A 23,540-nucleotide genomic window follows, 5' to 3' on the forward strand; every position below is an offset into this window, starting at 1 on the left:
GAAGCCGTGACGCTGATTGTGTCACTGGCCTACAGAGAGCATACAACCATAGACCCCAATGGCAATGAATGGCTTTAAAACAGAAAGCCCTGCGCCTTGCTTTGCATTTCAGAAAGGTGATTTACTGCCTGGCTTCCATCTCCTACTTTAGAGCAAGGCGAGGCAGGCAACATGAAACAGTCAGCCCAAAATTAAATATATTGATTTATTCTGAGATGCAATTGTATCTCTAAATAAATCGATCTTTTTAATATGTTTTTATGTAAATGTGTAGGAATTTCAGAGGGGCGCAGCCCCTGAGCTCTAATTGAGAAACCGCCCCTGGACACTGCCATAGACTGAAGGAAGGATGAATTGTAAGTCCGTTTATTCCCATGCTTTCTTGCTTGCAGATGTTACATTACAGTAAGCTCTGCCCATTTGCAGTTTCGTTTTTTTTAATACTAAAGAATGTCTTCCCATTTTCATACTTAACTTATTTTTTACATATGTCCAGTCCACAACAATCTATTGAGGCTCTGGAGGCCAACTGCAGTCTCGAGGCTCATCCATTTACTTCTAGCACTAGGGTGCTTTGCACTGTATCTGCTTCTTTTTTGTTTCCGGGGTCTTACTGTAGCTTTTTTTAGTCCCAGCTTGATTACCATGCATGGCTAAGTATTGGTGAGCCTCTGTTCGAATGCTCAAGGCAGCATATTTTGATGACACAGATAGGTCAGAGTGGGAGTTTGAGTTGTGGGTTGTAGTGATTTTTCTTTTTACGTGCGCCTTTGTTGGTTGAGAAGTCTGAAAGATGTATAGTCCTATAAGCTTTTTTTCATTTTCCACCTTCTCTTTTATACATTCTTTCACATTTACTCTCTTTTCCCCAGTGTCCCCACCAATGAAACAGAAACAGATTCAAAGCTATAGTCAACACATTCACTTAACGTCGTATAAGGGCAGCAGGACCCATCTGCCTGCACTGTCCTCTTGGTCTCAGTGCTCTGTTGCTCTGTGTCCAGTCTCTGTGGATGTGAATGGGTGGCATAGCCCCCTTTTTGGAAAAGGACCCTGCCTCCTATAGACTGAGAATAAGAGAGCAGAGGATGGTGTTCCATTTATTGTGAAATTTGGTAGTAGAGTGGGTGCTTGTATTCTTAAAAAAAAACAAGACTTGTAAATGCTCTAAATGAGGGATGCCAGTTGCTAACAACTGATGATTTTGCACATACCTGTCTCCAGCTGATGGTCACCTCGCAGTTTAATATGAGCGGTAATGCAAAAATCATTATTTCTTTTGTATAAAAAAACACATTATAATTCCTCAGTAAAAATGGCACTTTTTAAAAGTACTAACCTGTTTTACAACTTAAAAATTTAATCAGAGCATTTTTAAAATTCTCCATTTCTGTGTATAGATTCAATTTCTTGTTAGGTCGAAGCCTACCAGGCAGCACATCTGTCTGGTTTGCTAATGACATCTTGAGGACATTGGAAATGCATTACGTCCATTGCTTACCATTGGATTTGTTGTTTTTAGCTCACATTTGCTTGTTTTCTATTTGCTGGCTTTCATTGTTTTAATGCTGTCCAGCTTGAGTTCCTCCCTTCACTTGCCCAAACCTTATTTACTATATTCTTCCACAAGTACTGAATTTCTGTAAACAAGCCTTTAAATCTTGTTTTTATCTTATCACATTCACTGTGTATTCAAAGACAGAGGTCAAATGTCAGGCTTTGACTTCCAGGTAGTTGCGTGTTTATTTTTTTCTTGGTGAGATAATTTATATGACAATCATGCTAGCTACTTGGAGTGCGCTGTATGATGTTTATTTTTTCTAGCACAAAACCAAATTTAAATGTCTGTAAATGAACTGTGCAGGTATTTCAGAATATGGAAAGCATAAATGTCGCCCATTTTTTAATTCTTCAATTCTGAAGTGTGGTGGAAACAAATACATTCAAAACAAATCAATACACTAGGTTATGATATTTCCATACAGTATTGTTTGTGCGCAGCATTATTCTTTCAGTAAAACTGTAAGTCTGTGCAAGTGTAATTGTCATTTCAATTGAAGATGTATTGTCTGTAATGGGAGTGTGCCACCTCACCATGCATACTCCTCTTTACCTCACTCCACTCTACCCTGCATAAGTCCACAACACTGCACTCTACTCTGCACCACTTCATACTACGCCACACCACTCCATGCCACTCCACACTGCATCACTGCACTCTATTCTTTTCTACTCCAATCTACGCCACTTCACTTGACGCCTCTCTACTCTACACCACACTACTCTATGCCAAATGCACTCTATCCCACACTACTCTACAATGCAGCATTGCACTCTTCGGCACTCTAATTTACTCTGCACTACTGCACTGTATGACACTGCGCTCTATGACACGCTACTCTATGCCACTGCACTCTACACCACTTCACTGTACTCTGAAACAATCTACTTTACGCACCCTTTTCTACTCTGTGCCATTCTATTCTACGCCACTCCACTCTGTCCCACTGCAACCTACCCTGCACCACACACCTCCATTCTTCCCCACTCTACTCCACATCACTGCACTTTACACCAATCTACTTTGCACCACTACACTTTATGCCACTATACTCTGCAACACTCTTCTCTACGCCACTGCACTCAACACCACTCTGCTAGTGTACACCATTGTACTCTACGCCACTTTACTTTACACCTCTTTGTCACTGCACTCTAAATTAATGCACTCTGTACCATTCTGCACCATGACACTCTACTGCACTCTATTCTGTAACACTGCACTCTCTGTCACTGAACTCTATGCCACTCTACTCTGCACCACTGAACTCTACACTGCACCACTGCAATCTACTCTGCATCACTCTACTTTATGCCACTGTACTGCACTCTATCCCAATGCACTCTATGCTACTCTAATCTATTGTGCACCACTGCTTTCTCACACTGCACTGTACATCACTTCACTATGCACCTCACTACTTTACTCTACACTACTCTGTTCTCTGCCAGTGCACTCTACCCCACTCTACGATGCACCACTGCACTCTTAGCAATGGCACCAGTGTACTCTGCACCACTTTGCTCTATGCCAATGCACTCTGTTCCACTGCACTCTATGACACTCTACTCTGCAACACTACACTCTCAGCCACTGAACTCAATGCCACTGCAATCTATGTCACTAAACTCTGTCTCTGCACTCTATACCATTGCACTCTGCTCTGCGCCACTCAAATATACACCACTTTACGCCAATCCACTCTACGTCACTACACTCAACATCACTCCACTCTACGACACTCTAATCTATACAACACTCTAATCTATTCTGCACCACTACACTCTACACCACTCTACTCTATGCCACTGCACTCTAGGCCACTCGATGCTATACCTCTGCACTCTATCCTGCCCTACTCCATTCTACCCTGCACAACTCCACTATACTTCACTCTACTCTGAAACAATCTATTCTACGTCATTGCAATGTATGCCACTGCACCTTATCCCACTCTACACCACTCTGCTCCATTCCACTCCTCTATGCCATTGCACTCTACACCACTACAATCTACTCTGCACCACTCTACTCTGCATCACTGCTCTCTAGCAAATGGACTCTTCACCACTTTACTCAAAACCATTGAACTCTACGGCAGTCTACTCTGCACCACTCTACATTACGCAACTTCACTGTAGTCCACTCTACTACACTCCAATCAATGACGCTCTACTCCATTAAACTCTACCCCACTGGATGCCACTCCACTCTACAATACTCTACAACAACTCCACTGTGTTGCGCTCTAAGCACCTCCCTCAATGTCACTCCATGCCCCTATATTCCACTCTATTCTATGACACACTACTCCGCTCTGCTGCACTATACACCCCTCTACTCCACTCTGACACTCTATGCCACTCCAACCTATTCTACGCCACTCAACTCTACAACACTGTACTCCATTTTGCCATTCCACTCTCCTACACTACTCTGCCCTATGAAACTCCACTCTACAACAATCTAGTGTGTCCCTCTACTCTACGCCACTCCAATCTGCTCTACACCACTCCACAACACTATATCCCACACACTCTACAACACTGTGCTCCACTCTGACACTCTTCTCCACTGTATACCACTCAACTCAGCTCCACTCTGTGCCCTTCCACTCCGACGCTCTGCTTTCTCCACAACACTCCAGAACCACTCTACACCACTCCTCCTTATGACACTCAACTTTAATCCACTCCACTCTACTCTACTCTACACCACTCATCACCAATCCATGCAACTTTACCCCACTCCACGACTCTCTACGACACTCCCTAACATACCGGGCTACTTCACTTTACACCAATCCACTCCACTCCACTCTCCTTTACCCCCTAACTTTTAGACATGCTGAACAGCAGCCACGCGGGTGTACAACATGGCTAAAACATGTGGATTTATTATTTATTGGCAAAGCCAACAGCTCTTGCATAGGCGAGACCACTAGGTTTACCAGTGCTTATTTTTGTATAGCGCTCACGTAGTCAGGAGGCCATAGAGTTCACGCAGTTGGAAGGCTGCTTGAGGGAGCTAGTCAAAATAAAATAACAAACTTTATGCATTGTGTCGCACTTTTTTAAATGATACCCTCTTGGGTCAAGTTTGCGCTATATAAAACTTTATAAATAAATAAAACATATATTAGTTTATGTCCTATCATATGGATTTGAAGAGTTCCAGATAAAATGATAAAAGTATCAGAGAGCATAGCTTCTGAAACCAATCTATGTATTCCTGAATTTGTGTTGTACTGTGAGGCACGTTTTTACATTTGTGGATAATTCTAAGCTGTGCAATGTATTGAGTTTTAACACATGAAAGAATTATTTTACAAATGTAGACTTCTGAATCTGTACAGCACCAAAGATTGACTGCTCTGCATTCACAGACACATAGGTGCCGATTATTAGTTAGATGCCGATCATGGCTTGCCTGGTTTTCTCATATTTGAAATTCCTGGGTGCAGGAACAGCGGACCCAATTTTGCTACCCAGAGAATCTGGCCAATAACATTGCTCTGGCATTGGGTTCTAAGTGCATCCTGATAACAGTTCCCGCCCAACAACCTTCTAAGGCGGACGGGACATGCATGCTCGTCCCTGAAAAAACACATATTTCCCTTTCCTACTACCATCCTCATCACCTCTCCACTCACCTTCTACCCCCCACATTCTCCTGGTCCAATTGACCACCTTCCCAGAGTAGGTGGTAAAGGTAGTGTTAATTCCCATGGAACTGGGAATTTGTTTTATAATTTCACCCTGAAAAACCATTCTCACTCAGTGATTCGTCATTCCCTGGGATTAACTTGTTTTAGCCGGATTTATACATGGGGATACTGACTGGAAACGCTATATCTGGCCACACGATATCCCTAGCAAATAATTTTGCATTACTTGTAATTGGGTCTTAGTCTTGAATTAATATTTTTCATATGAATGTATACATTGTGCAAATGCACATATCCCGGTCAGAGGATGCTTGTTTCCGGTCCAAGAAAAACCTGGCTTGGCAGTTCGGGCAGGACTGTTCCCATGAGGAACAGGGTCAAGACTGATTTGCATATGGCTGGGTCTGAACTCGGGTGGCGAAGTGAGCTAACTAACGATGATGGATTCAACCCAGATCTGTGACTGGGGGTGAGTGTCAGAAAAGTGTCAGCACTCCATCCATCATCTCCTTGTCTTTGCTTTGTTTGCCTATGTTGGCAGGGTATGACCAGACGTGGGTCTCTTGCTCCCTTTGCCACTGGATTTAAGCTAGCCGGGCGTTACTCCGAAACCGGTCACAGGATGCTTGTTTCCTGTCAAGGGAAGACCTGACTTGGCAGTTCGGGCAGGACTTTTCCCATGAGGAACAGGGTCAAGACAGATTTGTATAAGGCTGGGACTCAACTGGGGTGATGGAGGGAGCTAAAGAACGATGATGGATTCAACCCAGATCTGTGACTGGGGGTGAGTGCCTCAAAAGTTTCAGCGCTCGCTTTGTCCATGATCTCCTTGTGTTCACTTTAAATGCATATATATTACTGTGAGATGGACGGTGTGCCGATCCGGAACGACGACCGGAAGTGGGGTAACCCGAGGAGTGACACCAGCGCCAACCAGGAAGCAGTTGACGGTCTAGTTGTCGGTCATGCGGGCGGTCCCGAACAGAGAGGAGGGACAATAAAAGCCTTACCCAATTGGAGGACGGACGGCGTAGGCAGGAAGCGGTTTCCTGGAGCCCGGAGGAAGACAGAGAGACCGAAGAAGCAGAGCCCAGCAGTACCGACGGCAAAGAAGAACCCAGCAGTCTTGGCGGCGGAGAAGAGCCCAGCTGTCCCGGTGGTGGAGAGCAGCCCAGCAGTATCATCGGTGGAGAGGAGCCCAGCTGTACTCTCGGCGGAGAGGAGCCCAGCAGTTCGGGAGGAGGAGCGGAGAGAGGAGAGAGCAGGTTCGGCGGAGACCAGTACCCAGGCGAGAACCCGTCTCCTAAAGATAAGGCGCATACACCCGGTGGCCCAAGGAAGGGAACAACCGCCCCGGGTCCGAACGCCACAGCCCTGTGGACAGGCGGTGGCCCAAGGCAAGTGCCATTAAGAGGTGCTTTCTGGTGGGGGTGGTGGGGTGGCGAGGGGTAGTTTGAAACAAAGGTACGTCGGCCTTTTCCATTACGAATCCTTCCCACCCTCTCCTTCACTACGCAAGGTGGTGGTTGCACCAGTGTTATGAGCAAGAAATGGATGTGACTAATCCTGGCCCTATCTTTCTTTCTTTTCATTCTGCCCTTGTGAGGAGTCCCGGGGAGCCAACCCCAGAGAAGACCAAACCAAGGTCGGCGCCGAATACTGTCCGGGAGAACAGCCGCTTCTGTTTGTTATGTTTAGTCCTTATTTCTTTTGTTTATCACTGTGAACCCTGACCCAAACAGTCAACTTAAGTCTCTCAAACTGAAAAATAAAGATACTTGCAACCAAAAGAACCCCAGACATCCCTTTCCTCTTTGCCAACCACCCGGTCCAACCTTACCAAGTGGTGTCAGAAGTGGGATCCCAAACCCACAGAGCGGGACAACCATGACCCAACCCATACAGCTGGACGAAATGGTCACCCAGCTGGCCGAAGGGCAAAGACATCTACAGTTAGTACTAGAGCAACAAATACAAGAAGCCCGGCTAGGAAGAGAAGCTCTACAGGAGGCTCTTAAAGAACAAGCTACTGTAACCACAACCAACCAACAAGTTCAAGACAAGGCTGTCTTAAGACTTACTGACGCGATTGTTAATGCGCGGGTCCACCCTACTCTTCCTGGTACGGTTTTGCAGAAATACCGGGAGGGGGAGGATCCTAACTATTTCTTTTTAAATTTTGAACGGGTGGCATCCACCGCAGCCTGGCCCAGAGAGAGATGGGGCCAGTACATTGCCCCGCTGCTCTCAGGTGAACTGCAGGCAGCGTACCAAGCAGCCAACCCGACTGGAACCACTGAATACGACGACCTGAAGAAAGCAATATTGGAGAGACTGGGGTTTGATCAGGAACACTACCGCCTTAAGTTCCGGAAAGAGAAATGGGCCACAGGAGACAACCCTAGAGCATTATATTATAGGATTAGAGACATGGGGAACAGGTGATTAACTCCCCATTTATCCACCATAGGGGAAGTAGTAGAAAAGGTGTATATAGAACAATATCTGGAAGCATTACCACCTTCCACCCGTTCATGAGTAAAACAACATCCCAACCTGGACACTTACTCCGCAGTGGATATCGCATGTGCCTTCCATAGATCCCCTGATTTTAGAGGGGGCAACCTCGACCTCAACTTCCCCTTACTCCCTCCCGGACTCCCTCCTTTTCCAACCCCAGATTCTCTGCAAAACCCGACCCAAGACCTCTAAGCGCCTCTCGCCCTGTCATGAAGTCGGTCCTGACCCCTTCCAGTATCAGTGGACAGACTCCCCAGTGTTTTCATTGCTTAGAATGGGGTCATATAGCCAGATACTGTCCTCAAAAACACCCACCCGCAGAACCCATGGAGGTGGGCTATACACGAGGCAGGATATTCTTAACTAAGGAAGGACCTCAGCAGTACAAAACAGAGGTGTATCTAAACAGTAAAAGAAGCCAGGCCTTACCAGACACTGGGTGCCATGTCACAGTGGTGGACGGCTCCCTCTTCAAGATCCCCCTTTGTTGAGCCCAGAACGCGTAAGGGTCACTTGTGTCCATGGGGATACGAAGTCATACCCGGTAACCGAAATCCTGTTAGATGTAGACAATGACCCTCACCTCAAGAAGGTAGGGGTGATTCCTTCCCTGCCAGAGGCCGTGACTATAGGGACCCATCACCCTAAATTCGACGAGTACTTAAGGGGAAAACAAAGGAAGACAGCGACATGGCTTCAGAAGGCCCCTTTTTCCTCAATAGACCTGGACTGTTCACCCTTTAGAACCAAGAAAAGTAGAAAGGAAAGACGTAGGGAAAAGAAAGACTTCCTCCTTTTCCAGTCACCTTGTACCGCTCTTCTTTTTTCCCTTGCAGACAACAACCAAACAAGTCATTGCAGCTTCAGGACCGCCCAACGAGAGGACGAATCCTTAACCCATGCCTGGGAGCAAGTACAAGACCAGAGCAGGTAGGACCATATTTTCTTATGGAAAAAGGGCTGTTGTATAGGGCGGAGAAAAAAGATAAACAGGTGAAGAAACAGCTGGTTGTACCGTCCCTATATCGTGAAAGAGTACTTCTGTTGGCCCATAATAAAATGGGGGGGGGACACTATGGGAAGGAGAACACCCTCAAATATCTCTTGGAACGGTTTTATTGGCCGGGTGTGTACAAGGATGTTGCCAAGCATTGTGCGGCTTGTCTAAGATGCCAATATTCGAACCCAGGGAGAGTCCAAAGAGCTCCCTTACAACCCCTCCCCATTACAGACGTACCCTTTAAGAGGGTCGGTATGGATCTCGTAGGGCCCTTGACAGCATCAGCGAGAGGGCATCGCTATATTCTGGTCATTATCGACTATGCTAGCCAGTATACCGAGGCCTTCCCTTTGACTAGCATAACCACGCCGGCAATAGCCCAAGCCATGATTACCCAGTTTTCAAGAGTAGGTTTCCCCTCCGAGATCTTTACGGACCAGGGGACCCCATTCGTCTCCCGAATGATGGGCCAAATCTGTGATGTTTTAGGGATACAGAGAATCCGCACTTCGGCCTATCATCCACAGACGGACGGCCTTGTGGAGAGAAACAACAAAACCATCAAGAACCTGCTCCGCAAGGCCGTCTCAGAGACAGGGAGGGATTGGGACCACAAGCTACCTCTGGTTCTTTTTGCTCTCAGGGTCCATGGACAAAGGTCCACAGGGTATTCGTCCTTCGAGCTATTGTTCGGAAGGAAGCCATGAATGCTGCTGGACATGGCGGTGGAACAGTGGGAACAAGAAGACGAGGAAGGGAAACCCTTGTTGAAATATACCACCAATCTTAGGACCTCACTAACCGAACTCTGGAGCATAGTACACGACAATATGCAGAAAGCCCAAACTACCCAAAATAAATATTATGACCGCAACAGCAAACTCAGGGTGTTCCAACCAGGAGACAGAGTCCTTATCTTGCTTCCCTCAACAGAAGATAAACTCTTGATGAAATGGCAAGGACCATATACCATAGAAAAAAGGGTGACTCCAGTCACATAGAGCGTGCCCCTACCACACAGGGCAACTGGTAAACAGATATACCATGTCAATCTGTTAAAAGAATGGGTAGACCAAACTCCCTCTTCCCCAGGGGTTACTAATTCAGCCCTCTTGGCTTGTTCCTATCCTCCCTTAGACATACACCCTTCCTCATTACAGGAGACCTCAGAGTACCCAGTTCCTACAGGCACAACATTGACAGACAATCAGAAGAAACAGGTTATGACCTTATTAACATAATTTCCCGGTCTGTTCTCAACACGTCCGGGATTACCCTCCTTGGCACAACCTGATGTCATTAAACTAAAGCCCTACAGAATCCCTGAAGCACGCCGCGGGGCTGTTGAACAGGAAGTATCTGACATGCTACAAGCAGGTATCATCGAACCATCACAGAGCAACTGGTGTTCTCCGGTGGTGTTAGTACCAAAACCGGACTGTAGCATTCGCTTCTGTATAGACTTTCGACAGGTGAATGCCATAACCAAATTCGATACATATCCCATGCCCCGGATTGACGAGATGGTAGAACGCCTGGGAAAAGCATGTTTCCTGTCGACCCTTGATTTAACGAAAGGGTATTGGCAGATCCCGTTAGAGCCCTGTTCCAAGGAAAAAACGGCTTTTGCAACTCCCTCAGGCCTTTATCAGTTTCGGCTGCTCCCCTTTGGTGTGCATGGGGCACCCGCAACTTTTCAAAGAATGATGGACCGCCTCCTCAAGCACCACCAAACATACGCAGCTGTGTATCTGGACGATATCGTAGTGTTTAGTCAAACGTGGGAGGAACATCTAGAACATCTAAATGCCATCCTCACAGAAATACAGAAGGCTGCAATAACCATTAACCCAAAGAAATCCTTGTTAGGCACACATGAGATTCAATACCTAGGCTACACCATTAGCGAGGGATGTTTGAGACCACAGGTGAACAAAGTCGAGGCCATACAGTCGGTCCCCAGGCCAACCACGAAAAAGGAGATCCGCTCCTTTTTGGGCTTCAGTGGATACTACAGACGGTTCATCCCTAACTTTTCTGCCATCGCTAGCCCCCTTACGGATCTGTTATCTAAAACCAGTCCTACAAATATACGTACATGGACCACAGCCCAGGACAACAGCTTTCAGGCCCTCAAGCTCGCTATTTGCACTGCCCCTGTGCTGCAATGCCCAGATTTCCTACGGCCTTTCGTGCTCCAGACGGATGCATCAGGCCATGTCTTGGGAGCCGTTTTGTCTCAACCCGATAGCTCGGACGAGCTAAGACCCCTCCTATTCCTCAGTAGGAAGCTGCTCCCTCGAGAGGAACACCACTCGACTATAGAGAAAGAGTGTCTGGCGATCATTTGGGCCATTGAATCCCTACAATATTTCCTGATGGGTCGGCAGTTCACTGTCCTTACCGACCACGCACCCCTGACCTGGCTTTCCCGACATAAAGACTCCAACCCTCGCATTTTTAGATGGTTTCTCGCTCTGCAACCTTTTTCGTTTCAGACTGTTCATATTCCTGGGGCGCAGCAGATCAGAGCGGACTACCTTTCCCGGTTCCCGTCCTCGGAATGGCCCCATCGTCCATTCCTATGGGGGAGGATCTGTGAGACAGACGGTGTGCCGATCCGGAACGACGACCGGAAGTGGGGTAACCCGAGGAGTGACACCAGCGCCAACCAGGAAGCGGTTGACGGTCTAGTTGTCGGTCATGCTGGGTGGTCCCGAACAGAGAGGAGGGACCATAAAAGCCTTACCCAATTGGAGGACGGACGGCGTAGGCAGGAAGGGGTTTCCTGAAGCCCGGAGGAAGACGGAGAGACCGAAGAAGCAGAGCCCAGCAGTACCGACGGCAGAGAAGAGCCCAGCAGTCTCGGCGGCGGAGAAGAGCCCAGCTGTCCCGGCGGTGGAGAGGAGCCCAGCTGTATCATCGGTGGAGAGGAGCCCAGCTGTACCCTCGGCGGAGAGGAGTCCAGCAGTTCGGGAGGAGGAGCGGAGAGAGGAGAGAGCAGGTTCGGCGGAGACCAGTACCCAGGCGAGAACCCGTCTCCTAAAGATAAGGCGCATAAACTCGGTGGCCCAAGGAAGGGAACAACCTCCCCGGGTCCAGACGCCACGGCCCTGTGGACGGGCGGTGGCCCAAGGCAAGTACCATTAAGAGGTGCTTTCTGGTGTGGGTGGTGGGGTGGCGAGGTATAGTTTAAAACAAAGGCACATCGGCCCTTTCCCTCATGAATCCTTCCCACCCTCTCCTTCACTACGCAAGGTGGTGGTTACACCAGTGTTATGAGCTAGAAATGGAAGTGACTAATCCCGGCCCTATCTTTCTTTCTTTTCATTCTGCCCTTCTGAGGAGTCCGGGGGAGCCAACACCAGAGAAGACCAAACCAAGGGCGGCGCTGAATACTGTCCGGGGGAACATCCGCTTCTGTTTTTTATGTTTAGTCCTTATTTCTTTTGTTTATCACTGTGAACCCTGACCCACAACTAAAACAGTCAACTTAAGTCTGTCAAACTGAAAAATAAAGATACTTGCAACCAAAAGAACTCCAGACATCCCTTTCCTCATTGCCAACCACCCGGTCCAACCTTACAGGTACTTATTGTTTTCAGCCTTTGAATCGAAGACACATATTCCCATTAAACCTAGCTTTACGATATATTTGTGAAGCCATTTTCTAGAACATCTGTTTCTATGACGATACTCCATAGGTAGATATTGCCCACCATTTAGGACTACCTAATCATTTTTTCTCCTAAAGGCTAGCTATTTCATCACCATTCAAATGCTAAAACACCTTGCATACATTTGCATAGCTTTATTTTGAGAAATTTCACAGGAGCAACATATCTAGCCCAGGGCAAATAAAATGTAAACTAGACGTAAGTATGAATGTGCAAACGTATTTCGACATGCAAACCTAAATGTACACAATCGGTAGAAAACAGAGGTACGACATATTACACAAAGACGAAAGCTTAGCATTTACAGGAAGTCGCATTGCACTTAAACAACAGAAATTTTCAAAGACTGTGGTTTAGAATGTTCGATGCAACAGCAAGTATATTTAGTTACTAAACTTTAAATGTATATATTTCATTTTTAATATACAATATCACAGGGGTCAAATAAAATGTCAAAATATCCCACACTGTATATACAGGAGAATTACAATTGTACTATACAAGGCACTTAAATTACATTAAAACAGCATTTATTTTAAAAGGAATACAAATAGCATTTCTCAGACAATAATACATATTTTACTGCTTTACACTGTAACATGTCCCCAGATTCTGCAGCATTAGTCATTGCATAGAGGTAAATGAAATGCACTATCTGACTTGGCAAGCAGACTAGCTTTTGGAATACACCCACTTTAAAAAAATACAATATTATGTTTTGAGGTCTTTAGCTGCTATGTTTATGATCCTTTTCATTATTTCAAATGCACGTACAGTAATAAATGAATAAAACTGGAACCACAATATATTGCTCGCTTTAAAAGTGAGAAAACTAAAATGTGTCTCTGTATAACAAAGAGCAGTGTGTGGTTCTCGATTCACAATATTGGAAATCAGGGCCTCCCTTCTTTACGAATTCAAGTATCACCAGTGTGTATGGATGATAGTTAAATGAGTACTGTTGGGAGGGCAGTTATCAATCCTTCATATGCAACAGGTCAATAAGGTCATTTGGTGGGGCACATATGGCTCAAACTTCTGGGCCTCTCGTGAGGTACACTATGGTAAAGAAGGACAAAAGCAGGTCTTTTTTATAAATGCTGCCTAAGTCAATTGGGAAAACTCAACCATTGAACTTATGATGTAGGATGAATCCACCTTCAATTCAGAGCACTCTTGTACTCCAAGCCAACCCATGTGAACAACATTCATACTTGCTCTGGGTGGACATTGGAGCATGTAGTTTCACATTTGCCATATTGTATAGATCATTTTTTACCCTGCGAAGCAAAGCTAGACTAAGAACTCGGCTCCACCTACAGAATATCTTTGGCTATGACTTATGGATCAATAAAGTGCTCCTAATGCCTGTAGCTTGCAGCTAACTGTTGATACTGCAACAACCTTACTCAAGACCAGTGTGTCTGATTTACAGATATCTTAAATAATGAGATATGTATTTACAACATTGCTATGTACACTTACCTGTACATGTGAGTTGTGTCCCTGGCAACATATAATAAGAATGACCTGTGCAGTTGGGTCTCTAAGCTTTTTGTTGGTCGACGTGGTTGGAAATCCCTCTTTATAGATGAACCCGTTGAGGGCAATGCAGAAATAGGCATGTTTAAAAATATTGTGCTCCAACAGCGAGAAAGTACGCTTTGATTGACACCACCAGCAGGAACCATACCTATTTCCCTGTTGGCTGGCGCATCTTGAATTCTCCAAACTCTTTTACCAACACTATTGCGAGACGAGAAGTGCAGGCCACTTTCCAAGGATGCCTTCTCAGTGGCTTTTACCAAAACTGCCAGTGAAATGGGTAGCACCAAATAAATGATGATATTGCTCACCACATTTCAACTTCAGAAAATTCTGAAGTATTAGTAAAGGTTCAAAAGATATTCTATTCTCAATGTTTGCCAACATGATTTCTTTAACAATATGGTGCATCTCCTGAGCTGCATTTCAGGATTCTGCTGATTTTTAATTAAGCTAAAGAGTATAATTCTATACATTTTCACAGATTATTTCAGCTCACCCCTGGTATAAGGGGGATAACAAACAAAATGCAAAATGTGCAGAGCCTGCAGTTAGCATGATGCTCACAAACATATTGTTTTCTGTGGTTGATGCCCTGCCCAATAGTTGACACATGGAGTTCCCTTTCTCACAAGCTGATGGTGAAGAGTGTGTTCTGAACACGGAGAGATAGTTCTGCTACTTTTTACACAAAGGACCGAGGGGGATTCCTAATATTTCTGTCTTAAAAGAGTGTCCGATTGCGTATAGATTGCCATGGTGACTGATGGGCTCTTTCCTTCCCACTTTATGCATTTGTATTTTTTTAACTTTATCGTATCACCAATGTTGGCCATTCTTCTTTCTATTCCAGAAGTAATGGTCAACATTTAACTTAATAAGTAATCTGTGCTGGTCAACATTTAACTTAATAAGTGATCTGTGCTGAAAACAAAACACCATTCTAGTTTCAAAGCAGAATCTTCTACCTGGATGGATTGACACCAAATGTCCTCTGAGACAATCGTGTTTTGGAATAGTAAATAGGCAACTGTTAACAACATGTTCTACATCAGGTCAGTGCTCGGTGCTCTAGAAGTCCAGTTAGGCAACATTAAAGAGGTACACATATAAAGGTAGGTCTCTGTGAAGGAACAAAAGCACATTCTTATGGCCCCTCAAAGACACCATGCAAAGTTGCAGCCTTTAAAACTTTACAATGTGTACAGTAACATTTCAAACCACAAATCTAGGAATGTCTACTAGCACCAGAGTTACCCAAACCTTAGCTTGGGTTTCCTGAACAGTAGCCCATGACGGGCACAGCACAGCATGAATCTGGAACACTGTATCAGGAAAATGCAACTATGTGGAGAAAAACAGAGGAGAGTGTGGATACCCTAATAGGACTCAAGAGTTGCTTTCACATACAAATTTACACATAGCTCCACTGACACAAACACACTGGCCTTTCAATCGAATTTTGTCTTTCTGAAAGAAACCACGCTCCTTTTTTAAGTCAATTATAGAAAAAATGGGTGTGTTTGACCAATTGGCCACAGAAGGTAGGTATAATGTCCTTGAAAAGCAACAAAAGTTGCTCCTTCTATTGTCATAGAAGATCAATGCTACTCCAGGCCAAAATTCGTTTTCTCATTTTGCACCCTTTACTAAGGTGTCCAGGAGTGTCAGCTGTCATGCAATACATGTGCACCTGCAGAACCGTTTCAGAAGCAACTGCAACGGATTCGTCTATTGATAATGTCTCAAACCTTACAAAAAACATAAGCACAATTTGTATGAAAAAGTAAATAAAATGATATCAATATATAAAGTAAGATTCTGGTGTCTGATATCAAAAGGAAGACACCAATAAATAAAGGTATTGGGATATTACATCAACATGGGTCTACTCCTCTGTGTATCTGAGAAATAATATACTCTCTCGACCCCCACCTTCACACCTCTTGGGATCCTTTCTCCAGTAGTAGCTGCTCGGGAAATGGCGGCACACCGGGAAATGCAAAGAGATTCTCCCTCCATCAACATGCTTTCAACCCTGGCTCTGAAACCTTGCTTTAGCTGTGTTGTGTCTGGTGGTTAATTAATAATGAAACAAGTGACGCGTTTTTGGCACCTCCTATCAAAGCCCATTAGTGCGCCTCTATGATGTGCTCTTGTTCAGAGGGAGCCGTTTCTATTTACAGTCTGCATTGCATTAGCACTCTGACAGGCCTTTGGTGTGGATTTCATACTGGATAATACACTTGTGATAAAGTAATACTATTTTGTTTTTCTCTGCACAACTGTCTTTTGAATCTGTCATACAAAATTTGGTCCACTACATCATTTACAGATTTGTCACTTCAAAGACTTTGGTTGTAGCATAAAGTTTTTTTTCTTTTTTTGGTAAATAGTCTGTTTTTGTTTTTTTTAGGTGGATTTTTCGTTGTCCTCGCCTGTCTTCTGGACGCGAGAATACTTCTTGCAGGAGGATTTGAAGCAGCTGGGTGGCCAGGATATTGGCCAGGCGAAGCAGCATGGAACCGTGCCTTGCACATTCTTCTCGAAGAAGATGAACGCTGGGAACCACCATGCTCGGGACAAGAAATTCGTTGGTGAAGATGTTTTTAAAGACTGTTGCAAAGTAAAGAAAGATAGTTGTTAACAGGAGGGACTAAACAGAGTAGGCCAATGAACAATGGTAGACATACATATATGTGCATATAATAGGTAAATCCTGCATCAAAATAAGTAATGGTTGAGACATTAAACCTATAAAACAATGTAATGGTCCATTGTTATTTATCTTTTATGTAGAACTCTTTATTTAGGATAAGTGCCATGCCACGCCTCAAATATACATGTCATCTGGTTATTTTCAAAGTTAAAGTCTTCTTTCCATATAATGGGAGGCGTGGTTGCTGGTTGAATCAGCTAGTGCATTGCGATTGTTTTAGTGTTATGCCGATTTGTGAGAAGATGATCCATACGGCAGCGTTGGCCAAATATGTTGCCTGGGCTTCTAGGGCACAGGTGATGGTCTTTGGGGACAAGTCCAGTTGGTGGCAGAAGTATTATGGCAGGTTAGGCTCTGGCTCTTAATGATGCTAGGCACCATTGCAAGTGCTTTACAAAACTGGGAGCTTCCTCAATCCTGTTTCTCAGAATCTGAAATGCTGTCTTAAGAAATTAATCTCAGGGCACGTGTGTGTGGAATTCCTTCAGAGCTGCCCCAAATACACATACAGCTAGTGAGAGAGAGGGAGTGAGAGAGATAGACAGAGAGAGAGAGTGCATGGGGATAGGACTGGTACCAAGATGTGATTAGACCCTAAACATGTTGCCCATTATTTTGTTTCCTTGCTAAGACAACAGCTGAATGGAAGAAAGCGCAGACTATAAGGTTTTGTTGGGCTTAGACATTGGACAATAGTCCCCTGCCTGGCCTTCACCTGTGCCTTGACTTTGACTGTTATTGCCCACATGTCCCAATTTGACTATCATCTGGACCTTTATAAAAGCCTGCCCGCGAGTTGTTGGCCTATCCTACTGGTGCCGATACTAGTATCACCTGACTGGGCTCTTCAGAATTGTACTCAGCACTACTAGCCCATGAGATCACCCACTGGGCCATTACTATAGGGCAGATCATGATAAGCGGTGATGCACCCCCACAGTGGTCTAATCTCTGGCAACCATTCTGAGTGGAGGGACATCCAAACATGGAGTGGCAAGACATTAAGTGCTCACCTGGAACAATTTGATACTGATACTGTAAAGTGAAACTTGAACCTTGAATATCTAGGGATACTTTTGAAAGTGAGATGGTAATGTGGACACTGACATGATAATTTAATGGGGCCAGTGTAGAAACATATGTCAATATTCAGATGCGGCCCGTGCAGGTCAGAGGGTTGAGGCAGTGGGGACGGGGGAGGGGGGGGGGATTTCGACAGACAATGATGAGGGGAAATTATTTGCTTATTTAATTTTCCCTTGTTGTTGTCTGTCGAAATTCCCCCCACTGCGCCCCCAACCTGGCCCCACAGCTCTTACCTGCACAGGCCACAGCTGTCAATGATGTACTTAACTGGGGATTATGTGAAAATTATATTGCATCCTTCTTGTGTCAGTGTACAACTATTTTGTTTATATATACTTAATAGTGTAACATTATACTGCCATGTTCATTTTATGAGGGCAATGAAGAAACTTCCAAACACGTGCCTACTTAACTGGAAAATAGTATATCTGGCAGCCAATGCAAACTGGTATAACGTTTAAAAGAGCTTGGATATATTAAAACCGGCTTTGTAATTTTCAAAGAAGGCAATGCAAAAACTGGATTGATGCATGTTAAACGGAGGAATGTGGTAAATGACATGGGAGCCTTCTTACAGTAATGTGAAACTCCTGTAAGAATGTGGCAAATACTGTGACATACAAGAAACAGGCATGATAATATATGAACAGCACGCTGTGGGGATCACTATTGGAATGCTGAACAACACTAGGGGGCAGATTTACTAATTTTTCACAAAACGCAGTGCAGCAACAAGATTTGTTGTAATAAGTTGCAGAAGGGAGAAAACAAAGCACAGTGCCATGTCTACTAAGATTGCGCTGCTGCTGGAGTCCTCCGGTGCACTGTCGCTCTACTTAGGGTGCCGTGGAGGACCTACAGCCTCCACTTTGTTGCAGTGGTGAGTGTGCGCAGTCTAGCATATGATTTGTACTGGAAACATATCCTTCTCATACAATATCCTATGCCCAGATACATTTCAGAAGGATCCCACGCTTTGGATGTGTGTCTTCAACTTAAGCACAAATGCACTGTGGGTATTTTTGTAGAAATGAAAACATTGCCCCGTGTTAACGCCAGCTTCAAGGAGGAGCAGTTTTTTGCTGTAAAGGTTGGCCTGGCATTGTTACTACATCAGGCTTTGCGTCAAAGCCTATGGTTATTTGCGCAAGTCCGCCGAAGCAATCCCCCAGTCATTCTTGACACAAAATGATGCAGAGTAAAGCAAAGCAAAGCACTTTTTGCACATTTCCAGAGCAAAATTACTTGCGCTGGAAAGTAAATACCAACGCGTCACATTGTGGCATCGCAAAGCCTAAGTAAATATTAGTGCATATTGGAAGTAACTCTGTTTATGATGGCAGCACTTTGCATAGAAAGGAAAGTATGGATTTTGATGGGACATAGTCAGGCACTTGAACAATGATTTACTGTTTACTTCAGGAAATTTCTGGGGTCATGTTGGAGTTTAAAGCAATCTAACGCAGCGAGTATCCAGTCACATGATGAGGAGACTTCCTCTATGGAGGTAGTGGTAGTAAAACACAAACTGTTCATTTACAGGGCATTATTGCAATGGCTAAATCATCTTCTTTTGAATGCACTGTGATGGAGAAAATTCATTTTCTTGTAGAGGGGAATGACTTTTGTATATACCGCTCAGCTACATTTCTAAAGAGTGAAGAACCTAGAACATATTTAGTTTACAAAGAGTGGTATACACAATTGTCAAGTTAAATCAAACCAAGAGCTTTTATCATCTTTCACAAAACCATGCATCAAATAGTAACATGCGTAATATCCACAAAATTCAGGACCATCCTCTTCAAACCATGATATTGCAACTTTCTTAGAGAGAACACATACTTAGTTGCTGTGAGAGTTAACACGGTTTGTTGCAGAGGGGTCTTGCCTGTCACTTCCAGTGATTAGAGGCCGGAAAGCAAAATCGGCACACCTATTGCAGGAGGAAATAGGGCCTATACTGGGTTGATCACACAAAAAAATCTGGAAATCAAGAGGTTTAGGATTTTCACCAGATATAAGTAGGTATTCATTTCTAAAGTCAAGACATTGTGATAAAACTATTGAAGCTGAATAATGTAAATGCTTTTTTTACTATATAACAAGTATAAAAACATGTACAACTTCGTACAAAATGTATTTTTTTTAAATTAGTTGCATGTTTTGTAGTCTACAATCATTTAACACAGTAATACATTTATAGGATTTGTGTGTTCTTACCTTTTCATTAGCCATTGAATGGTACCACCAGAAAAGCCTGGTGGTAATGTAATAAGCGATTATCACATCAACGGTGTAGTGTTCATGGCCGACTAAGATACAAAGAACCCCAGCAGCACTGAGCAACCAGCAGATCCAATGATACCACCAGAAATGACGTGGGGAATCTGTTGACAACAAGAAACATATTCACATTTTCGGCTTGGTTGTCAAGAGTATAGACTGCAGATGGTGAAGCAGTCTCACAGTAAATCAAAATCAAATATATTCATGATCAGCATAGTTTAGCAACAATGTTTTGATATGTACAATGACCTGGCTAATCTGCCAAAGACTAAATGGCATCCCCCATCAAACAGCCCACTTATTTTAATGATTCTAGCACAGACTTTGATCAAAACATGCACAAAAGAGGTTGAATCCTTCCTAAATCATGAATGTATCCCTATCTCAAGAGATTTTTCCTAGACCTCTAATGGTGGGTCAAATCACTACTAACCCATCCAAATTTCTATGAAAGTATTTGAGAAAGCAGGTGAAAGCAGGCGAACCTCATAATTTCTGCATGTTACCACCAACATCATATCAATTTGTCTTCAGACCTAGGTATAGTTCTGACATGGCAAAGCAGTGGCAGATGTTTAGTTATGCACTGAACATTCTAGAATATGTTCATGCCTGTCTGTTGGTACTATTAGTCCATTCCAGTTTCTTCTATGTGGTTGAGTACAACATGCCTCTAGCTATTCTGGACGATTGATGGGCATCAGCCTTTTGGATCTGAAATGGTTCACATCCTTTCTGCCTGGAAGAAACAATTTCTTAAAACTGAATCTTCCAAGTCACCCTCTCTTCCACTTTTGTATAGAGTGCCTCTGAGATCTATGCTGTCCCCTGCAATATTAAAAAGTGACCTGAAATCACTAGGGTATATGATTCAGGTCAGCAAACTCTTTAACTACTGATAACCAGATGACAAGTATCAATGTCTAAAAGGTAACACCTTATGTAATATTTCTGTCCTCATTTTATATCTGGGTGGTCTAGAGAAACTGATTGCTGCATTTTCCCTCAAACTTATCTTTGGAACAAGAACACGTTTATCTTCTTATTCAATAGTGATTCATCGTTCTTGATTTAATCACACCAAAATAGTATGACTCCATTTGGGGTTACTCCCACCCAGATAGCCCAAGCAAAGCGTGTCAGATTTACCATTGACATAGATCTACAACCTCACATTGACAGAATCACAAACTTTCTTTTCTAGGATTTTACTATCTTCACAGAGTTTACCATCAGCAGCACATTTACTATTATTTCATGCAATGTGGTGCAGCTGCTTTGTGTGAAAGGGTTGAGGTTCTGTAATTTCCAAGTACACTAGATTGCACAACTCCATTTTAAAATATGGGTTCCATTTTGTACTGTGCCACCAAATTGTGTTGCCCTCACGTAGGCTCATGAAGGCAGCCTGACGAACGAAGTGACCTGACCTTCTTAGTTCATGTATACATTAACTAAGGTTTCTTTTTGACTCTGAAATGAACTGTAAGAAACTGACCTCTTCACCTGAAACTGACCTCGCAAAGCCAATTTCCCTGATCGATCTTTGTCTGAGATTGCCAATCAATGTTCAGGTCATCGTTAACTTTTAATTTCTTGCACATGCCTTATCTTGTTCATCATCTGTTACTGTTTCTTTTTATGTTTCTTCATTACATGGGTTATGCTTTCAATTATAGGTTTGTCCATCTTTTGGAGGTTGAATTTGGGACATTCTTAATGATTGACTTTTGGGTTGGGATACTGAACATGTAATCATGCCATGCCCTTCAGTGCCATCTAAATCACATTAACCTTTGTGAACTATGTAATTATAATGTTTTGCCGATATCCTGCTAAAACCCCAAAGGCTACTCACCTGCTGACACTCAAGATTTTCCATTTGTTTAGGAATGTGATAAAAAGTTAACAGATACAACTCCCTTACATGCCTGGGGCAGGATAAAGAGTATATAAGTTGTGAAGTAAGACCATTCTAGCAGACTGCCTCATTCAGTTGCTAAGGCTTCTGTGTGACGTAGTCTCACTCATTTGAGTTTAATAAAGATGTTATTTTATATTCCAGCTTCTGTGTCAACTTCTTTATATTAGTGGAATCCCTGAGAAGTGGATTTTTGATTTCTACAAATGGCGCGGCCAATGCGGGCCGCATCAGAGAAGTGGCTATCTGAGGGAGTGATCTTGTCAGAAGACAGAAATCTACTGAGGAGGACAGGACAGGACTCCACTAAGGAGGTACTCTGTGCACGAAGGTTCTGGGGATTCTTTGTCTCTGCAGCCCAGTATATTTCTGATCTTCCTGATTTTGATCCTCCACATGATGTCCCTCCTGACTGAGAACCTTTTTGGTGTGAGTATTTTTTTAAAAAAAGACCGTTAGGTCATTTAGAACTTGGCAGTTAGAATTTGGACAACCATTTGTTTGGTATAGCTTTGGAATTTTGGAATTTGTGTTGGCCAACTTTGGATTTGTATAGGCTTGTATATGCGAATTGCAATTTGTGTAGGCAGGTAATGAGGAGATTTTTCTCTATCTGGTTTTGTTGCACGGTGCAACGTACGAAGAGTACTTTAAGCACTACTTTGGGTATAATATTGTATATTCTGCAATATTTTTGGTATGCCTGTTTTCAAGCTCACATCAAAGAATGTGTTGCTTTTTGGAAGGTACCATAGTGAGATGTGAATTAAAATTAGCTAGCTCCCCTAGAGGGAATACCTGAATAGGTTTGGGTATAAAAACATATTTCTTCCGTGGTGATTTTGTATCCCCAGGGAATTAAACTATGGACATAGTACATATAAGGATCCTTTGTTCTGTGCAATTTTGTGAATGGAGATATGCAGAGCGATTTCTGGTGCTCTGCCAGCCAAAACTAGTGAATTGAGTGTATTTCGGCTTCTTGGACATACAGCAGTCTGTTGGACTGTTTTTTGCAGTCTTTTGGATCACTATTGAGAAGCGTTTCTTGTAAATATGACTTACAACTAGTATTTACAAATGGTTTGGTTTAAGTACAGTCTGTGGGTTGTCCTTTGTTTCAGTCTTATGTGTTGATCTGTGGGTTAAATGTGTGTTCAAATGTCTATGTGGTTTGTCCCATTAGTGTCACTTCTGTAAGTGAATAGCGATGGCGCTATTTATGAAACAAATGGCTAAAGCGCTGTATTGTGTGTCCTTAGTGTTTGGACCCTTTCTGTTTATGTCTGAAATGAGCTCAATGTGTGTTTGTGTTTTTTTTAATGTTTTTAGTCTGTTAAGTAAAATGTCAGATTAATTAATATTAAGTAGAATCCAGCAATTTACCATGTGATATGCTATAATAGCTATATGTTGCTATTTAATTTATGGACTAAGTAAAAACACATATGTACAAAATGTTGAATGCTCAAAATAGATAAAGTTAAAATTCACATTCACTAGGAATATGAAAGGCCTCAAAAATAAATTGTGTGTTTTGTAGAAAAACGAATTT

The 23,540-nt window shown here is 43.5% G+C and overlaps 1 protein-coding gene, 1 long non-coding RNA gene and 1 pseudogene across 4 annotated transcripts in view; 2 read left to right on the top strand and 1 right to left on the bottom strand.

The window, feature by feature from the left end:
* The window catches only part of LOC147728133 (uncharacterized), a 91,535-nt gene extending 75,028 nt beyond the window's left edge, over positions 1-16,507 (top strand). The window contains exon 4 of the long non-coding RNA XR_015309363.1: positions 16,387-16,507. This is a non-coding gene — a long non-coding RNA (uncharacterized LOC147728133). The remainder of the gene's footprint in view (positions 1-16,386) is intronic.
* Positions 7,140-7,766, top strand: LOC147728134 (uncharacterized; annotated as a pseudogene).
* The window catches only part of SGMS2 (sphingomyelin synthase 2), a 330,113-nt gene continuing 319,400 nt past the window's right edge, over positions 12,828-23,540 (bottom strand). For all 3 annotated transcript variants that reach the window (XM_086962017.1, XM_086962018.1, XM_086962019.1), the window contains 2 exons: positions 19,999-20,165; positions 12,828-16,586 (listed from right to left, as the gene is read on the bottom strand). In XM_086962017.1, coding sequence (XP_086818143.1) covers positions 16,383-16,586; positions 19,999-20,165 — 371 coding nt within the window. In that variant the 3' untranslated portion in view covers positions 12,828-16,382. The remainder of the gene's footprint in view (positions 16,587-19,998; positions 20,166-23,540) is intronic.

This window comes from Lissotriton vulgaris, chromosome 3_1 (assembly GCF_964263255.1).
Source record: "Lissotriton vulgaris chromosome 3_1, aLisVul1.2, whole genome shotgun sequence".
Classification (NCBI taxonomy): Eukaryota; Metazoa; Chordata; class Amphibia; order Caudata; family Salamandridae; genus Lissotriton; species Lissotriton vulgaris.